Consider the following 19,504-nt stretch of genomic DNA (forward strand, 5'->3'; position numbering starts at 1 on the left):
TCCAAATTACCACTAGGGTTACTCTTAAGTAAATAGTATGGAAAATACTGCTTTAAAAAACAATCTTAAGAAAAATAAACTTTATTTCCTAAATACTATGTAAATATTTCCAGGATTTAGTTGTTATTAGTAAAGCAAAACACCAATCTTTTCATCTCGCCGTTTTCTATTAGTAGAATTGCACTTAATGAAAACTAATAGTGAGTGGTTTAAGAGTGCAAGGAGTATGCTAGTGAGTAGAATTTACTTCGCCCTTTGCAGCCTCTTGTTTCTTTTCATGTGCTGTGTCCTTAGAGACAACAGTTTAACATAGGTGTTAAAATTTGGCTCTTCTACAGATTAGCGTATCTTATTCTTAGATCGTAGAAGAACCAGCAGCTTAATATTTACCTAAAGTTGAAACCAGAAAGGAGGCCTTTCAATACAATTTCAGTATAATTTTTAATTACAAACACTAAGATGTCACTATTCTCTGATTAATGTAAAAGAAGAAATATACTTTAAGAAAGAATGGAAGCAAAGCTCAAAATTAACATACCACCATGCTGTTACTGACAGGCACTTGCTTATAGTAACCTACTTGAGTAACAAGTCTGCAACTGACAAAACACCCTTTGATGGGTTGTTCTCACTTTTCTAGACTTTGAAAAAAAATCAAAGCAGTATAAATTTGAGAATATAACTATTAAGAACCATCTTTAGAAGCACAGTAAAGACACATCTAATCAGGAAATGAAGGCTAAATCATTGTAAGTTCTTGGAGTTTTGGTTTTTTTGTTGTTCTGTGTGTGGGTGTGGGTGACTTAAATATATTGTCACAGGGCTGGCAAGATGTCTTCATGGGTAAAAACACTTGCCACCAAGCCTAACAAATTGTGCTCAGTTCCTGGACCCTACATTGTAGGAGAGAAACAGTTCCTGCAAGCTATCCTCTGAACACGTGCATGCAATGGCATTTGTAATGTGCATGTGTGTGAAAAAGTGGGAAACAAAGATACTGCAGCAGATTGGTGACTGTGTGATGAGCTTCTGTTAACAGTAACTCAGAATGGAAAATCTAGTCTTGGATTAGGTTAGTTTTGTTAAGGTACAAATTGTCTTCTTGGAGAAATGTCATACGGCCATAAGGAAAGATCAGAAAAGACGATGGGTGCTGCGGTGAAATGAGTCAGTATTAACTCTGAATTGACTTTGTTTTCCTGATTCTTGCTACTCTCTTATTTCATGGGAGATTATTTCAGGTCCATTTTCTCCTTTGCAAGTCTTCTCACATTTTTGTCTTTTTTCCAGTTTGATTCAATTGGGTAATAAACTGTATGACCAGAAAGTCATCCACATTCAGGCTTAGGGTAAATCTCTTGCAGGTTGTTTTTCATTTTAATATAAATTTAAGAACATAATTTTCAGGATTAGACAGATGGCTCAGTGGTTAAGACCACTGACTGCTCTTCCAGAGGACCTGGGTTTAATTTTCAGCACCCACATGGCAATTCACAACTGTCTGTGGCTCCAGTTTTGGGTGATCTTAAACCATCACACAGACATACATGCAGGCAAAACACCAATGACCATAAAAAATAAAAATAAATACAAAATAATAATAAAGTACCTTTCCAAATTACTAAAGTAATACCTGAATTGATACATTCTCTCCCTAAATCAAGAGAGAGAATACCTTTATAGGTATTCCAGAAATTTTATGGCCATTCAGTAAGATCAGTTACTCAGAATCTGTTTGTGATTATTGATAAACATTAAAAAGAGAAGTGTTGTACTATATAAGGAATCTAATAATTGACAGTTTTAGAAAGTGACACTTACAGCCTGTTTTTCCATCATTATGAACTCCAAGTCTACAAAGTGTTCCACGTGAGTGTCCACACACACACATACACTGAGCTTACAGTATAAAAAGCCTTATGATGATGTATATTGGCATTCAGTATCTTTCTAATTGGTAACTATTTGCATTTTTAAATAAAATCACTGTGAACTTTAAAATCAATTCTAAAATATTTTTTCTTATAAAAGATTAATAATGTTGTTAAATGTACTGTCCGAGTAAAATAACAAATGGCACACTTTTCCTAAGTCTTTAAAATAAGGTATATTAGAAAATGGAAAGGAAAATCTGCAAGATCCTATTCCTGAATTGTGATTGTTTCCAGTAAGCATTTGTAAATGAAATGAAGATATACAAAAGCTATTTCTGATTCTAGAGATAGTTTTGCCTTTCTACTTATCTATCCCTGCCTTTAATCATCTTAACTTTGTGAACACAAGTGAATTTTAATTTTAAAATGTTTGAACTTCTGTACTTTTTATAAGTTAGCAGAATCTGGATTTGAAAAAAAAACTAAATTTCTTTACTTCTGCTAATTTCACTTTACTGTATGTTTGGATTATTAAAAGTGCTGAATGGGTTAACATTCTGTTTACTACATGTAAGTGGTAAATTATATCGGTGAAAACATTGGATTGAAATTTGTGTCTAAGTGACTGTTTAGGCTTTGTTTGAAACGTAAACTTGAACCCCAGTATGACTGAATTAGATTTCATTCTAATAAAATGAATGAATACTAATATGAATGAATGAATACTAATAAAATAGTTATTGTTTCACTGTTCTAAATATAGACTATATTTGGCACAGTTGGCCAAATAGCTTTGTAATTTATTTGAGTTATAATTTTTTTTTGCAAACTTAATAATGGAGAATTCTTCAAGGGAATAAGATGTATGAAGTTGTATTTAAAAGAACTGGAGCAGGAGTGTTACACTCTGTTTCTAAACTATCCATTTGTTTTATTAGAATTACTTTCATTTCAGTAATTGGCCAATTGATGAATCTTTCAGGTATCCAGAATAGTGTCTGCAAGAAATAAATTATAGTTATATAAGAGCCTTAACGAGGAAAAAAGGACTCTTCCGACTGCCTTAAAATGTGACTAGCTCTCTTTTCCAGACATACTAGTTTCTTTAGAGTCTGTTAATCGAGTAATGCCTTAATAGTGTCCTAATGTTTCTGAAGAGTAGAACTTACAGGGTCTTCTAGAGCTTTTAATATAATGTAATGAATGGAAATTTAACTGTTAGGTATTAAACCTGATCGTACATTAACAATTCAGACATGCAAAGAATAATCTGGCTGTGCTGATGTGTGGTAAAACATGACTGCACCATCAGTATATTTATGGTTACTTAAGGTTTTTTGTTTTGTATAACTAGTTATCCAGAAGCTGGACTTCCTGACATAACATGACCTCCAAGGACCATGTTGCATATTTAACACTGAATAAGAAGTACAGATGTTGAGTTCCAAAAAGAACTGCTTTTTAAGGGAAATTTTTGAGGCAAAAGGCAAATATTTTGGTTCAAGCCTTTGAGCAAACTCATCTAGAGGAATGAATATAGAATTAAAACATTGAGACTCTTGCAATAAAACTGTCAGGCCAGTGGCTTATTTCATTGAGTTCACATTTTGTGTTCACTTTGCCTTTCAAAGCAGGAATATCTTCTGAAACTGAACAAGTGCTTTAAACTGTCATGCTGGTGCTTAAAGACGTATTAAGCTGGTATATAACTAACTTATTTTTAAGGAAAGGAGCATAGAGAGTGCAAACAGGCCTTTCCTAGGACGTGTGATTAACTGATGCTGTCAAGTCTTCCAGGTTTGCTGTGTAAATAATGTGTAACAATGTGGTGTTGCTATTTTCTAATGAGGAATGGATGAATGCTTCATTTCTTACACTTATTTCATGATAAAAGTTTTCACCCACACTGAGTATCCTTCAAACCTTGACTTTCCTTCAAACCTTGCAAAATAATCTTTTGTATACAAGTTGATTATTTCTTACCTGAAATGGTTGGGACCACAAGTATGTTAGGTTTCTTTTTTCAAATATTGGAATTATTTTCATATGGGATATTCTATATGAACCTCATGTATATCATATGAAAGCAAATTTGTCTTCATGTACTTGCATTTGATTGTGACTTGCCAGTTTGTCTGATAGGGAACTTTCCACGTGATGTTATGTTAGCTCTCTCAAGTTTCCAATTCTGCAGCTTTTTAAAACTTTGGATTTTCAGACGAGTGATGCTTAAATAAGTTATTTCGGGTGTGGAGTGAGTGGGCACTACAAGAACTGTTGTCACCGGTTTATTGTAGAAATTGATAGGTGTACCAAATAAATTTTATGCATATCAAATAACTGTCTTTTTATCCTTTTAAGAAGCATTAATCTTAAGGTTATAATATGCCTTATTTGTAAAACCCGGAAGTAATCTGTTATAATTCAAAAGATAAAAAAAAATTGACTTTCCATAATTAATATTGTCCTTTTTTTTCTCTAGCTGCATGTGCATAAGGTATATATAGTTGCAGATTCTTTTCCAACCACATTCCATCAAAGGATCAAGACAATTGATTTTCATCAAAGAGCAAACATTTTTTTAATCATTAGTGTATGAGTGTATGTGGGGACGGGGCAGTGCAAGTGCACAGGATGTGGGTTCCAGCCGTCAGACTTGGGTCTTTCAGCTCGGTACAAACACCTTACTTTCTGAAACTGGGTTTTGCTTTAGGTTCATATTACCCATTTTAGGGCCATATGATATGGAGAAGAGTGTGAGAGTCAGTGTTATAGACACTGAAAGCCTGCATGGTGTATTCACCTGTAATCTCACACATTTAAGGTCAGACTGGGCAACAGAGCAAGAACCTCAAAAAGCAATGTTTGTAGCCTGGAGTCTTCCCCAATCCCATACTGTCTTGGCTAGGCAAGTAAGGAACTTAGAAAACCCTGAGGGGTCCAGAAGAAACCCACACATTATTAAGAGTATCCTTTGCATATCTCAATACTGAACTCCATTCCAGCTGACTTAGCCTCCATTTATCAGTGCACCCTAAAGACCCAAGGTTCCAGTCAGTTGTCCCCTAACTGCTAAGTCACAGGGACTTGAACATTTCTTTACCTTGCTCTAATAAAGTACCAGTTAAGATATTCATTTCACGTTGGTGGCGTGCGCCTTTAATCCCAGCACTCGGGAGGCAGAGGCAGGCGGATCTCTGTGAGTTCGAGGCCAGCCTGGTTTACAAGAGCTAGTTCCAGGACAGGAACCAAAAGGTTACGGAGAAACCCTGTCTCAAAAATAAAAAAAAAAAAAAAGAAATTCATTTCAGTTCTACCATGGTAAACATGTGGTCCTGTCCTGGTCTTCCCCTAAGCAGGCAGCATCAAGAGTTCAAATTAAAGTTCTGTGTTGGCCTAGGTTGTCCTCTTTAGGGCAGCTGCTGACTTCAGCGCTTGATTACTCTCTGGAAATCTACCCTGCTCTAGTATTTTTATATAAAAACCGTGCATCAAAAAGAATCTATACACGTGTTAGTATTGGAGATCATACCAGGGACCTTGCACATGCTAGGTGCTATTTTCCACTAAGCACCATACCCCCAAAAGAAAAATAAAATTAAATATTGTATCCTTTAGGCCGAGCAGTATGTCAGTGGGTAGCGAGCACCTGATGCATGGGCCGGATAACTGGAGGTCTGACCCGGGAACCCTACTGAGGTGGAAGGAGAGAACCTAGCTCCAGAGCTGTTCTGACCTCCTCCTGACATGCATGCATACCACGTGGCACCCTCCTCCCAACACACACGTTATATCTTGTGTGTGTGTTTCTACATTGTACCCAGCATTTCCTTACATCTCTATTTGTATCCTCAAGCACATGCCTGCACATGATCTATGTGAGAGCAAGCCCACACAGGTGCAAGTCAAGAACAAGTTTCAGGAGCCATCTCTCTCCCATCACTGTGGTCCCAGAGACTGAACTCAGATCATCAGACTTGCTGGGCGAGTACTTTTACCCACGGAGTCATCTCACATTCATCATTTCAAATACTCAGAGGCGGAGCCTTTATCCTTACAGTCTCCGCAAAGACACTCTGCTATGAGGCAGGGGCGTGTCACTTCTCTCACCTCTAGCATCTGCTGATGAGTGGAGTCCTCGTTTGCAAATCAGTTCCTTTTGAAGCAATGCTACACCCCAAGAAGTAATCTTTAAGTCATTGGAAATAAAATTCTAAACACTTATTAGATAAGTACTGGAAGCACTTATTTCTTTTTAAAATAAAATCATAAATGATAATAAGACATCCTGTTACCTTCTACTGATAAGGCTTATCTTAGAACAAGTCCCATTCATGTTCTGTTTTCCACAAGCCAGGAAGAACTTGAGGATTAGTTGTATAATTCAGTGGTAAGGTACCTGCCTTCTATTCAGGCCCTGGGCCAGAGTCAGATTACCACAAAAAGTTCTTCAAAGCCAAGTACCATATTATCACCTGGTCAATATAGCTATGCATTGAAGTAACCTGCCTCTAACCTATCTAAATCTGATTAACAGAAGCAACAATGACAATTTTTTTTTTTTTTTTTTTTTTTTTTGGTTTTTCGAGACAGGGTTTCTCTGTGGTTTTGGAGCCTATCCTGGAACTAGCTCTGTAGACCAGGCTGGTCTCGAACTCACAGAGATCCGCCTGCCTCTGCCTCCCGAGTGCTGGGATTAAAGGCGTGCGCCACCATCGCCCGGCCAACAATGACAATTTTTACCTTCCTCATGCATAACAGAATTCCTCTACTCTCTGAGTTTTACAACAGCAAAAATATAAAACTTCTCATAATATAATGCAAAACAAAGGAATAAAAATATGCTGTTTTCTTTTCCTACCAACATCACATGAACTATCAGGGAAGAACAGTCTAACTTCTCCCTGTGTCAAGGTATCCAAAATACCTTTCCATGTAGGAAACATCACTGACAGCAAGCTACTGTCTTCCTCAAAACTCTCCTTGATTTCTTAGTCCATCTCCACCAGAAAGCTGAAGCACTCACTCTGGAGTCCTCTGAGAAAAGGTCAACATTTGATAATTTGTCCACTGTGACTCTGGGAGTCTACTAGAAAATGCATTGTTTCATATTCCTGACCAGAGACTGGAAATATGACTAGCTTAGTACAATATTGAAAATATTTTCAACTCTTAAAATAATACTCCTTAAAGGGTAATTCTTGTTTGCTAAGTTTATCTAAAATGAATTCAGTTCGAACACTATTCCTAGTTCGAAAACATTAAGTTAGCATTAAAGTGATTTTATCCTCCAACTGTACTGCTGAGAGGGACTACCAGAGACTAAGTAATTCAGAAGAGGAGATTTACTTGTTATAGTTCATAGGTTAGGAAGCTTGAGATTAAAGCACCGGCATCTAGTGAGGATTTTCTTGCTGCATCATGACACTGCAGAGGAGAGAAGGGCAAGAGCACAGGTGTGGAGAGGTAGGGAACAGACTTAAGAACCACCCTCTGTGCTAACTAAACCTATGGTATAGCACCAACCCATCTGCCCTCCTGATTCATCACTTTTTAAAGGCCTCACCTCTTACCATATCGAGACATATGTGTTTGGCCGGGCGGTGTTGGCACACGCCTTTAATTCCAGCACTCGGGAGGCAGAGGCAGGCAGATCTCTGTGAGTTCGAGACCAGCCTGGTCTACAAGACCTAGTTCCAAGACAGGCTCAAAAACCACAGAGAAACCCTGTCTCGAAAAACCAAAAAAAAAAAAAAAAAAAAAAAAAAAAAGACATGTGTTTGAAACATATGAAGTCTGTGATGGATGAGGGACATTCGAAACCATAGCAAGGACCTTTAGTCTAAACTCCATCTAATACCTGGTTCCCTTAAACATTTCCAGACTGGGCATGGTGGATCAGTATTTAATCCAAGCCTGGGAAACAGGCATGAGAACTGATGTGAGTATGAGGTCAGCCTGGGCTACAGACTGGCCCCGTCTCCCCACCACACACACACACACACACACACACATTCCAATAGCTGTTACACATACTGAAACGTAGAATATCCCAACTGACAGCATGATGAAGTAACATTTCTAGACTATTTGAAGACTTCATTCTCACTATATTGAAACCTTTTGCCTTCTGCCAATAGACATGTTTTCTTATCCCTGTAACTATGAAGTCATCAGCAGTTTGGTTTCCCAACTATAAACTTGATTTTGTCCTACATATTTAATGTTTCCGATGATCATGAAGGGTTGTCAAGACATGGTATCACAACCTACTACACACTTACATCACATTAAATTTTAGAGAACTCACACATCATTCCTGAAAGCTAGTGAATGTAAATTAATCCCTGAATACCAAAGGGAGTAAGAATTTCAAGTGCTTACTTCCTCTTCATTATAAATTCATGAATAAATCCCTTATAAACAACTTTCAATGGAATTCCATCCTTTCAGTTTTACAAACCATCTCATGCTCAAAAACTGGCCAGGAGGAAGATGGGGGTCCATGGGAATTTATTCATTATTTTACATCATCCTTATGAAGGCAACACACTTAAAACATCCTCAAACAGAGTGTGGGATTGCATTAACTAACATTTTACTGGTTACAGCGACCACGTCATTCAACTTCTTTCCTCTTGCTTTGTTTTAAATTACATTGATGAACCAGTGGCAGCAATTTCCCTTCTTTGTGAAGCCTGTGAGTGTCCATTGCACCTCCGATAAATGTTCCGTTGACAAATATTCTTGGAACCTGTTGAATAAGCAAAAATTAAATGAGGCCTAATTGTAAGGGTCAGAACCAGTCCAATTTTGGAGAGAAATAAGGAAAAGTAACTTGCCCAAAATTGCAATAGTAAAAGAGGTCAGGTTTAAATCCAGGACGATCTAATTCTAAAGCCCTTCCTTTTACACACCACATTAATTTTAAAACACAAAATAAGACAGGTGCTATGAACCACCATGAGATTCATCAGGGTCTGCCTGACTTCCGGGGCCTGAGTCAGAATGGCTCAACTTTTCTTTTTATCTGCCTCTTTTTTTTTTAATATTTTATTTATTATGTATACAATATTCTGTGTGTTTGCCTGCAGGCCAGAAGAGGGCATCAGATCTCATTTTTAGATGGTTGTGAGCCACCATGTGGTTGCTGGGAATTGAACTCAGGACCTTTGGAAGAGCAGGCAATGCTCTTAACCACTGAGCCATCTCTCCAGCGCCTATCTGTCTCTTTAGGCCAGATCCTAAGTACACTTTCTTCTGACACTTTGGGCTTCCCTCCTGTCCCACCTACGGCTGCTTGTCTCCCATGTGTCTGACGTCTGTGCTGGCTTAAACAGCGTGGCTTTGTTTCCTTTCCTCCTCCATTCTTCTCCTTCAGGCAACTACTGAGGTTTTCAGCACGCCTGACCCAGGAGTTTGTCTTTTAAACTCTAATAAAACTGTCCTTGAGCAGAAAGGAAGAAGGGAGGGATGGAGGGAAATCTAGGTAAGTATTAATAATGTTTAAATGGTTCCTTTCTACATGTTTAATACTGTCTTCTACAAACCTTTAAACAAGGACAGTAGCAACAATGAATATTTTTCTGACTATTCATATCATGAAAAGATAAAGACTTCCAGAGGCTAGAACAATGAGTACTAAGCACAGATAAGCACAGGAGGTTGGAGACTGATATTATTCTTTACTGTTCAAGAGGGGAAGGGTAGCTCTTTCTCTTCCGGTCGCAGGTGCTTCGGGAGCCGCCGGTTACCGTCCAGCCATGGCCAAGTCCAAAAACCACACCACACACAACCAGTCCCGGAAATGGCACAGAAATGGCATCAAGAAACCCCGGTCAAAAAGATACGAATCTCTCAAGGGGGTCGACCCCAAGTTCCTGAGGAACATGTGCTTTGCCAAGAAGCACAAGAAAGTACTGAAGAAGATGCAGGCAAATAATGCAAAGGCCATGAGCACACGTGCGGAGGCCATCAAGGCCCTGGTGAAGCCCCAGGTGGTGAAGCCCAAGATGCCAAAGGGCCCCAGCCGCAAACTCAGCCGTCTCCTTTTCATCGCTCACCCCAAGCTTGGGAAGTGGATTAGAACTACATGGCCAGGGGCCGTAGGCTCCAAAAAACAAAGCCCAAGGTTCAAGCCAAGGCAGAGGCCTCAGATGCAACTCAGGCTCCCAAAGGTGCCCAGGCCCCTGTGAAGGCCCCATAAAAAAGGTCTCAGTCTGCCAATGTGAAGAAAGATGGACTGGTGTGAATATCTATACAGTATTTGCAGATGATCTGGACCTTTTGCTGTTTTTACAAATAAACTTGAGGCAAGTTGTTTTTTTTTTAAATAAAAAAAAAAGAGGGGAAGGGTAATTTTACTTTGCAAAGACTTCCAAAAGGACCTTAATATTCCACAGACATGCACTCATGACACCGTTAGCTACCTCATCCATCCATCCCCCTTCCTCCCTCCCTCTCTCTCTCTGTCTCACACACACACACACACACACAGAGTAACCATAAAAGTTAAAATGAACTATGCCGTTTCCTATTCTATGAGCCTGGTTTCTTTGCACAGCTACCATTTCTTTATCAACATGAAATCCACAGAAATGCCAGGTTTGCTCTTTCTAGCAGGAAAGTCTAGTGTCCAGGGACTGGCATGTCACCAGCTCATCACCAGGGGCAGCAGGGCCGAGGGTACACTCACAGTTCTTTCTCCAGTCATCTTATGAAGGGCATCTTGAAACTGGCTACCATATTCCAGCATATCCAATTCTACAGCTTTATAGTTGACATTCATGTCGCGGAAAATCTTTTTGGCCATTGAACAGTAAGAACAGGATGTTTTTGAGAAAATCACCACACAATTGTTAGAAATTGTTTCCTGAAATTAAAAAGAAGCAAAACATTCTCATCTTAGATATTACCTTTTGGAATGAAATCATAACTAGTGGAAGGAATGTGATCTTGGAGTGCAGAGCACAACTCTGCTCCAGCTAAGTTCCTATCATTTATCTATGGTATCTGTTATAATATTATTAGATATTATAATAATATCTGAGGATGTTATTTATTCCAAAAGCAGGCCATTAGAAACAAAAATGTATCCAAACAGTGCCTGAGAGTAGTATCAAGAATACCAGTGAGAGCCAATTCTTATACAGCAAACACTCCGCATATTCCAGATGTCATAAAGTCATTTCAACTTCACTGTAATCTTTTTTTTTTTTTTTTTTTTTTTTTTTTGGTTTTTCGAGACAGGGTTTCTCTGTGGTTTTGAACTAGCTCTTGTAGACCAGGCTGGTCTCGAACTCACAGAGATCCGCCTGCCTCTGCCTCCCGAGTGCTGGGATTAAAGGCGTGCGCCATTCACTGTAATCTTAATGTAGATCCATCCTGTATTATTTAGACTGCACAGGGGAAGACACTGAGGCACAGGGGAAGATAAGTAACTATCAGCTGTCCTTGGTCAATAAACAGATATGAGTCCAGCCCTAGAGTCCAAGTACTTAATCTGTATCATACTTCTCAAATGTTTAAGAGGTGTTTACTGCTTACTGCTGGTGACTTTCAGAGGCAAGGAAATAATGTGTCAGTTCTCCTTAAAATGCACAGCATCCCCAGGCGTGAACAACAGCTCATTTCCCCATTTCTATACAATAAAAGATGTAAACTATGTAAACTATGCCTTCCAGCTGATCCTGGAAAAGCTACTTCCAGAAAAGCTTATTTGCTGCTTTGAAGCTGAAATCATAAGCAATTTTCAAAATGACGGCAATAGCAGCCTGGGTTGCAGTGTTCTCCAGGCCTTCGCCACAATGCCCGGGCTTTGGGATGTGTCTGCGCAGCCTGTGAAGTTTTCTTGTGTTCTTTATCTGGATGACAAGTTCAGTGGACAGCACTGATAGCCACGCAGGTTTTCAATGGACAAGTCTGGCACCTGAGCACCTGCCTGGGTGGTTCTTACATGGCACGGCATAATCAGGGCCTTCAAGACGAAGACAAAGACACAAAGGGCAACACCCAGACAAAGTGCTTCAGAACTTATAGGCACCCTGAGGGGTCAAGGGATCCTGGGTCATCCCCTAGATGTGGGCAGGTTGGTCCACTTTATGTTCTTTCTCCTGCTTACTAAGTATTTAAAGTTCTATCACAGTAAGATCAGCCACACCAGACAGAATACTGCACTGATGAATCAGTTTTACAGATAACAAAACTGAGGCTGAGAGGGTCCTTGTACTTAACTCAAATTCCACATCACACCCAAAGCCAGTAATTTTCTACCGTGCTATTTAGGCTAGAGGCATGCTGAGCCTCTCGTTTAGACTTGAAGCAAAGAGCACGCTGAGTGCTCCCATGGCACAGAAGCCCTAATAAAGAGATTCCAAAGTGAGTGGACCGCAAGATGATAGTGCCAGGGGTCTCTCACAATCACTCTTCATTGTCGTTCAAGCCCATCCTTACTGAATGTTTCACGGTGCTGTCTTTGTATTTTAAAATAGAGAATACCCTGCACAAGAAGTTTCTCACATTGCTGCTGTATTCAAAAGACGGTGAGGTTAACTAAGACAAACTCAGATTCATTCTGTGCGCTGCTGAGGTGCAAAGCCCAGGACCTCATACATGCTAGGTTCTTGCCCAACCACTGAGTTACACACTCAGTCCTAAGCAGTAACAACATACACGTAGAAGATAGTGAGGGGAAAAAAAAAAGATACACTTCATGGGCTTGAAGAAAAGAAAAAAACATATATAGGAGGAATTCTGGGGGTTTTGTTTTTGTTTTCATTTTTGCTTAGAAAGAGGGAACTCAGATGTATTGTCGAAAGGAGCCTGGAATTTTCTCTCCTCTTGCTTCAGCTTCCCAAGTGCTAGGATGACAGGTACGACAGCCAGCTGAGCACAAACGTCCTGAGGCAGAATTAATTAAGATTGGCAGCGAAAGAAAGAAACAAGAAACTATAATCATGTATAGTATCCCTAAGAGAATAATTTTATGGGTAATTATTTCTCAGTAGGTTCTGTGTTAGGGCAGAAAGCCGTTAAACAGCTGTCCATGCCAAAACCACACAATAACCTTGGCTCTGAACCGCTGACTCTTAGGTATCAACAGTCTTAGAGCAGGCATGGTGAAAAATAAATAAAAATTTCAATCTCAGAGATGGATTTCATTAAGAATAAATGAATTTCAGAAAGAGGAAGAGGGCACAAGCACATTTTTGAAAAGTTGCTTACTGCGGTGTGAAGTCCTTTCTAGATGATTTGACCATTACCATGGGTGTAATTCAAAATACAAAATACAAAACACAACTTGGAAACTCTATTGAGATGAACTTATATATGATGTATGTGATCATCTACTCCCCTCCTCCCTAATAGAAGGAACACCTTTGAAAAGGGTGATAGAGCCTTGCAGAGATACATTTAAACAAAAGGTCTTAGGCTACATGGGGAAGGTGTGCAGCTGTTGCTAATGGTGTTTACTTACTAGGAGCCAGAGCACATACCTCCAGTTAGCAAGGCTCGATGAGAAGCACAGACCTCCTAACCACACAGCCTTGTACCAGGCTGGACTAAGTTGCCAAAAATGATAATCATGGATTCAGTAAGAAATCTTGGTCGCTTAAGTATATTTTATATTGCCTTTTCTATCTTAGAGAAGTATTTGTTTTAAAGGTATAGAAATAGGCCATTCCTTACCATTTTTCTTGCTTTTGACTTAATAGTTCTTCATAATTAGCACCGAATGCTTGATTAAGATAGATTTGTGGCACTTCCAGCTGTAAATCTAAAATGATGTGCATTTCATAACTTTTCAGTTGTGCTTGCAAGTGTTGCGAATATGAACGTTCTTTAGTTTTCCTAAATACAAGCACTCCATTAGAAGTGATTTTGTCTTAATGATAACATTTTATGTTTCATTTTATATGACAAGTTATTAAATGTATTTTTGTGTAAAATAAAATAGAAACTTGAAGAAGAAGAAGAAGAAGAAGAAGAAGAAGAAGAAGAAGAAGAAGAAGAAGAAGAAGAAGAAGAAGAAGAAGAAGAAGAAGAAGAAATTTCAGCCAGGCCTGACAGGACAGATCTGTAATCCCACTAGCTATCCAGAAGTCGAGGCAACACTGCAAGTTCAAAAGTAGTCCGAGCCGGGCGGTGGTGGCGCACGCCTTTAATCCCAGCACTTGGGAGGCAGAGGCAGGCGGATCTCTGTGAGTTCGAGACCAGCCTGGTCTACAAGAGCTAGTTCCAGGACAGGCTCCAAAACCACAGAGAAACCCTGTCTCGAAAAACCAAAAAAAAAAAAAAAAAAAAAAAAGTAGTCCGAGTTAGAACAGTTTACAGCTAGCCGAGGCAACTCGGGGAGACCCTCCTCAAAAGAAGAAGTGACAAGATGAACAGAGAGGAAGCTTGATGGTAGAAATTTGTCTGACAGTTCAGGACAGCCTAGATACAATCTCCAGAACTGTTGATTCGAAAATGTCAGGGGATAGGTTTAGAAAGATGGCTCTGTAGATAAGAGTGCTTCCTGCACAATCATGAGGACCTGAGTTCAGATTCCAGCACGCAGGAGAGGAGTCATCAGTGGCCACATACAGCCCTGTAATCCCAGCATGGGAGGTGGGGGTGAGAGGGAAGACAGAGACAGAATTGCTGGGTGGGGCTCAATGACCACCAGCCTAACTCCACATTCAGTGAGAGAGACGATCTCAAAGGAATAAGGCAGTGGCAGATAACAATAGAACAGGATATTGGACATCCCTGCTCTGGCCTCCACACATGCATACAGGCATGTGTATAGCACACACGTATAAACCACATTCTCACACAAGAGGAAAGAAGAAACCAGAAATTTTCTTTTTTTTTTCTTTTTTTTTTTTTTTTGGTTTTTCGAGACAGGGTTTCTCTGTGGTTTTGGAGCCTGTCCTGGAACTAGCTCTTGTAGACCAGGCTGGTCTCGAACTCACAGAGATCCGCCTGCCTCTGCCTCCCAAGTGCTGGGATTAAAGGCGTGCGCCACCACCGCCCGGCAGAAACCAGAAATTTTAACAAAAAAAAATGACATAGAACTTGTCACAAGGATAATTTTGATAGCAATTTTTAAAATAAATATGAATTTAGTAATTATTTCCCAAACTAGATCAAGCCTGAACACAGAGTAAGTGTGTTAAATGTGTGAGACAGTTCTTCTCCCTTCATAGCCCCTATCACTCACTTGGATCTGGTTCACAGGCGTAGATGCTGACTTCCCTACAGATGAGGATGTGCCGTTTCCCATCCTAAAACAAAGGAAAAGACCAACTCAGCGAGTGAGGTACCCTCTACCCTCTGGGCTCCAGTGAAAGACAACCTTTAATACAAGGATGTCCAAATACACAAAAAATACGGGAAAAAGCTTCATCAGCACCAAATAAAGTACTTGTCTGCTAACACCAAAGGAACCGTTGCTTATCTAAGTAGCCTTTCAATAAATTTTACCTGATAAAACCAAGCTCTATGTCTAAAGTTGAGTACAGTCTTATTCATAAGTAAATTCATAATCACCAAATACCAGATACTCTGCCCTAATGAAGACCTGATGGCTGGCAATAAAATGTGTTTTGAATTTCTTCTGAAAACATACAAAATGGGGGGGGGGATCTGGAGAGACGACTCAACAATTAAGAGCATTTGTTGCTCTTGCAGAGGACCCAGCTTCAGTTCCGAGTCCACATCCACCTTGCTCATAACCAACAAGCTGGAAATCTAGCTTTAAGAAATCTGATGCCCACTTCTGGTTTCTTCAAGCATTCACAGCTGCATTATACACTCACATAAACATACATGCATATAAATAAAACAATAACTTTTAAATATACAAAACCTTTGTGGACATTGTGAAGCAAAGAACCTACAAAGACTAAGGGAATAAAGGTTTTCAATGCATTAATCCTATAGTTCCCAGTTTCTCCATCCACCAAGTAGGAAAAATAATGACTCCCACTTAAAGGGGGTTGTGAAGATTAAAAGAGCTGATATATATATCTGTATATATATATATATATATATACAGAAAGCAGCACCGTATCTTAACACAGTAAATGTCAATAATACTTGACATGATTATTTACTCCTGATATGGGACCCTCATTACCTCAGCATTTGTTATCCAAAACCTAAAACTGAAAAAAAGCAGCATTTGAGTCAGGGGTGGTGGCGTACATCTTTGATCCCAGCACTGGGAACGCAGAAGCACTGGAGCTCTGTGAGTGGAGGCCTGCCTGGATTACACGGTGAGTTCCAAAACAGCCAAGACCATGTAAAGAGACCCTGTAAACAGATAGACAGGTGGATGGGTAGGTAGGTAGATAGACAGACTGTAGACAGACAGATAGATGGATAGATGATGGATGGATGGATGGATGGATGGATGGATGGATGGATGGATGGATGGGCAGGTGGGCGGACGGATAGATGGATGGATGGATGGACAATCATCATCAAGTCTTTCCATTGGGTCTAGACCTCGTTCACTCATTTTTCTTGATCAGTTAGTAAGGTCTGATCTGACCACACACACTCTTGGAGCAAATTAGACATAATGTAAACTACTAACCTCTCAAAAACATTCATTAGGCAGGTGCTGCAAAGGAGAACTGCTCAAATATCTAAGGAGTTATGGTGAAATACAGAACTTAAAGTCCAAATGATTTCTAATATCTTTCTGTTTGTTTTAGAGATAGGGTTTCTCTGGGTAGCCCTAGCTGTCCTGGAACTTGTTTTGTAGACCAGGCTGACTTCGAACACAGAGATCCACTGACCTCTTCCTTCCAAGTGCTAGGGTTAAAGATGTGTGCCACCACATATGGCTAAAAATGGTTTTTAAAAAACTTTTGGCCGGGCGGTGGTGGCGCACGCCTTTAATCCCAGCACTCGGGAGGCAGAGGCAGGCGGATCTCTGTGAGTTCAAGACCAGCCTGGTCTACAAGAGCTAGTTCCAGGACAGGCTCCAAAACCACAGAGAAACCCTGTCTCGAAAAAAAAAAAAAAAAAAAAAAAAGAACCTAAATATGACAAACCCAAAAGGAATAAAGGTTAACTTCTAACACAGGGGTGCACATCCTGCTATATCCTGGTTAACTCCTACCATAGGGGTACACACCCTGCGATATCCTGGTTAACTCCTAACATAGGGGCTACAAAGGGAGTTCCAGGACAGGCTCCAAAGCTAGAGAAACCCTGTCTCGAAAAACCAAAAAAAAAAAAAAAAAAAAAAAAACTTTTGTATTGTAAGATTTGTTTGTTTTGGGAGTTTTTGTTTTTTGTTTTGAGATAGGGTCTCTCTATGTAGACCATGCTGACTTAGAACTCAGAGATCCTCGTGCCTCTGCCTCTCAATGCTGGGATTAAAGGCCTGCATCACCATGTCCAGATTTTTATTGTTGTTGTTGTTTCATTTTTCCGAGACAGGATTTCTCTGTAGCTTTGGTGCCTGTCCTGGAACTAGCTCTTGTAGACCAGGCTGGTCTCGAACTCACAGAGATCCGCCTGCCTCTGCTTCCCAAGTGCTGGGATTAAAGGCGTGTGCCACCACTGCCTGGCTCCCAGCTTTAAAATATACTTAGGATTAAAGAAAAAAAGTCTCCTTTCACAAAAGCAATTCATTCCTTGTAGATATATTTATAGAAATTTTAATCATGTTTAAGTATAAAAGTAAGGTATTTTAAATTAAAAAATTAAAGGCCCCAGTCAAACAAGGCATTTCTTAAATCATAGTTCTGTGTTTGAGTGAATCCCCACTAAATGGTCTTTTCCTGTGCGTGGTGCCCCTGGATGATGAATTTCTGTTTTGCGCAGTCATTATGGAAAACTTCAAAGAAGTTGCAACAAGCATCACATCCCATTACAACAAAGATGAGTTAGAGACAAGAATCACTGCAACTAAATGTGCGTTTCTCATTGATCCCCAATAGGTTGACAAGGAAACCTTAAAAACAAAAGCATGTGTGTGCCAATACCAGATAGAAGGTAGGAGCAAGCAGGAGGCTCAGAAAGACTGCCCTATTTGGAGGAGGCAGCACTGAGAAAAAGAAAAGAAAAAGAAAAAAAAAAGCTGGCTGAGTTTCTTAAGTAAGTCCAAAACAGTAGGGAAAATAGACGGCCTTGGCCTGGAAGAGCGCTGGATGGCAACAATTCAGTCTATTTGGGGTTTTCAACTCTGAAAAAAAAAATTTTTTTGTTTTGTTTTTTGTCTCTAATCTAGCATTTACCTCCTCCTCAAACCTATGCACCATTTACAGCAAATGAACTTTTCTAAGAAAATGATAAGGCCAAGCAAGCACATTCTGAAGTATTACTCCCTTCCCTGCCAGAGACAAAGTTCCAAAAAGGTACCCCTATCTTTCTTGAGGCAGTCCTATCAATTTCTAGTTGTCCTATTAAAGAATGGGGCAGGCACAGAGTAAATGCACAATAAACACCTTGCCTCACTACTTGTCCAGCACCAACGGGTCATGCTCCATTTATGGAACATCTACTAAGAGGTGGTAGATGGGTAAAGCAGGATATACGCCAACATATCCAATAGGAAATAGTTCTAAGGACCTGTCAATAACTTAACATCACGCGATTGGCGCTTTCACAGGAAGTCTCTGGAAGACAGTGGAGGAATGGAAGCGCTGTAGCGGACTTGACAGCCGCCTAGGCCAAACCTGGTCGGCCACAGCTGGGGTGTCAGGCCAGGGTATGCCAAGGAGAAAAGCCCAGGAAAGCAACACTGCCATCAAGTCAGAAACCACATACATCTACAGGATGCCAGAGTTACTAGCTGTAAAATCTTGGCCATTTAGAAGCAACAGTCATGTTCATTTCCTGCGACAGGACAGCCAAGAGGTAGCATCAAAACAAGAGCGACTGGTTAAATAAGTTCCCACAGCATGAAAGACCTTCGTCATGGTCGCCCGGGTGTACACTGAGCTAAAGCTGGGTATGTGAAGGTCCAACCAGGGCGTTTGGTATTTGTCCCCCAAACCCGGCTCGGGCTCCCGGGGAAGGTCCACACTAACACTACCGCAGGGTCCCACGGGCCACGAAGGCCCGCCCCGCCGCGTACCCCGAGCCCGCAGCTCCAGACGCGCTGCGCCGCCAAGTCAAGCTGCTCCTGCTAGCCATCAGTCGCCTCCCCACCGAACTCGCGCAGCGCCAGGACATGGCCAAGCGTCCTCCCAGCATCCGCGGGAAGAGCAGCCCCAGCATCCGCGGGAAGAGCAGCCGGTGAGCGCGACCACGATGCCGGGAGTCCGCCCCTCCCGCGGCCTCGCCCCGCCCCGCCGGGCTGCCCGCGCCACCGCCGGGCTCGGCGAGCCGCCGTCCTTTCCCGGCTTCCCGCCTCCCCGCGCGCCCCCGAGTCTGCCGGTGCGCAGCCTCGGCCTAAGAGCGTAGCGCTCACCTGCTCGCCGAGTTCTTCCGATCTCTGCCGAGTTCTCCCGAGCCCCACACGCCGGCATCAAGGGTTGAGAAAGGCTGCGAGGAAATTAGTCCAGGCAAGGTGGCGTTGTTCACCTGTGAGTGGTAGTTCAGTCACCGCCTCCTGTCCGACAGGTTTGTGATGTGAAAGAAGGGCCGGAATGTCATCTTAAAGTTATTGATTAAGAGCCCAAAGG

At 40.9% G+C, this 19,504-nt stretch overlaps 1 protein-coding gene and 1 pseudogene across 2 annotated transcripts; one reads left to right on the forward strand and one right to left on the reverse strand.

The window, feature by feature from the left end:
- Nucleotides 1-8,376: 8,376 nt before the first annotated feature.
- On the reverse strand, nucleotides 8,377-19,243 carry Glrx2 (glutaredoxin 2). 2 transcript variants are annotated; one of them, XM_057770095.1, is made up of 5 exons: nucleotides 18,955-19,090; nucleotides 15,997-16,172; nucleotides 15,079-15,142; nucleotides 10,570-10,746; nucleotides 8,377-8,628 (listed from the first exon to the last, which is right to left on the reverse strand). In XM_057770095.1, exons 2-5 carry the CDS (start codon nucleotides 16,002-16,004, stop codon nucleotides 8,494-8,496), a joined length of 384 nt encoding a protein of 127 aa, XP_057626078.1. In that variant the 5' UTR covers nucleotides 16,005-16,172; nucleotides 18,955-19,090; the 3' UTR covers nucleotides 8,377-8,493. The 2 variants fall into 2 exon arrangements, with proteins under 2 accessions (XP_057626078.1, XP_057626077.1); XM_057770094.1 differs by lacking the exon at nucleotides 15,997-16,172 and having other exon boundaries at nucleotides 18,955-19,243.
- LOC130874676 (60S ribosomal protein L29-like) lies at nucleotides 9,553-10,080 on the forward strand (annotated as a pseudogene).
- Nucleotides 19,244-19,504: the final 261 nt, after the last annotated feature.

Source organism: Chionomys nivalis, chromosome 5, assembly GCF_950005125.1.
Source record: "Chionomys nivalis chromosome 5, mChiNiv1.1, whole genome shotgun sequence".
Lineage (NCBI taxonomy): Eukaryota > Metazoa > Chordata > Mammalia > Rodentia > Cricetidae > Chionomys > Chionomys nivalis.

Coding starts and splice junctions, on each gene's coding strand:
- Glrx2 (XM_057770094.1), bottom strand. CDS start 19,097: ATGCTGGGGCTGCTCTTCCCGCGGATGCTGGGAGGACGCTTGGCCATG. Junction 15,143..18,954: donor TCTGGAGCTGCGGGCTCGGG/GTACGCGGCGGG, acceptor CCTTTGTTTTAG/GATGGGAAACGGCACATCCT. Junction 10,747..15,078: donor CGCCTGTGAACCAGATCCAA/GTGAGTGATAGG, acceptor TTTTAATTTCAG/GAAACAATTTCTAACAATTG.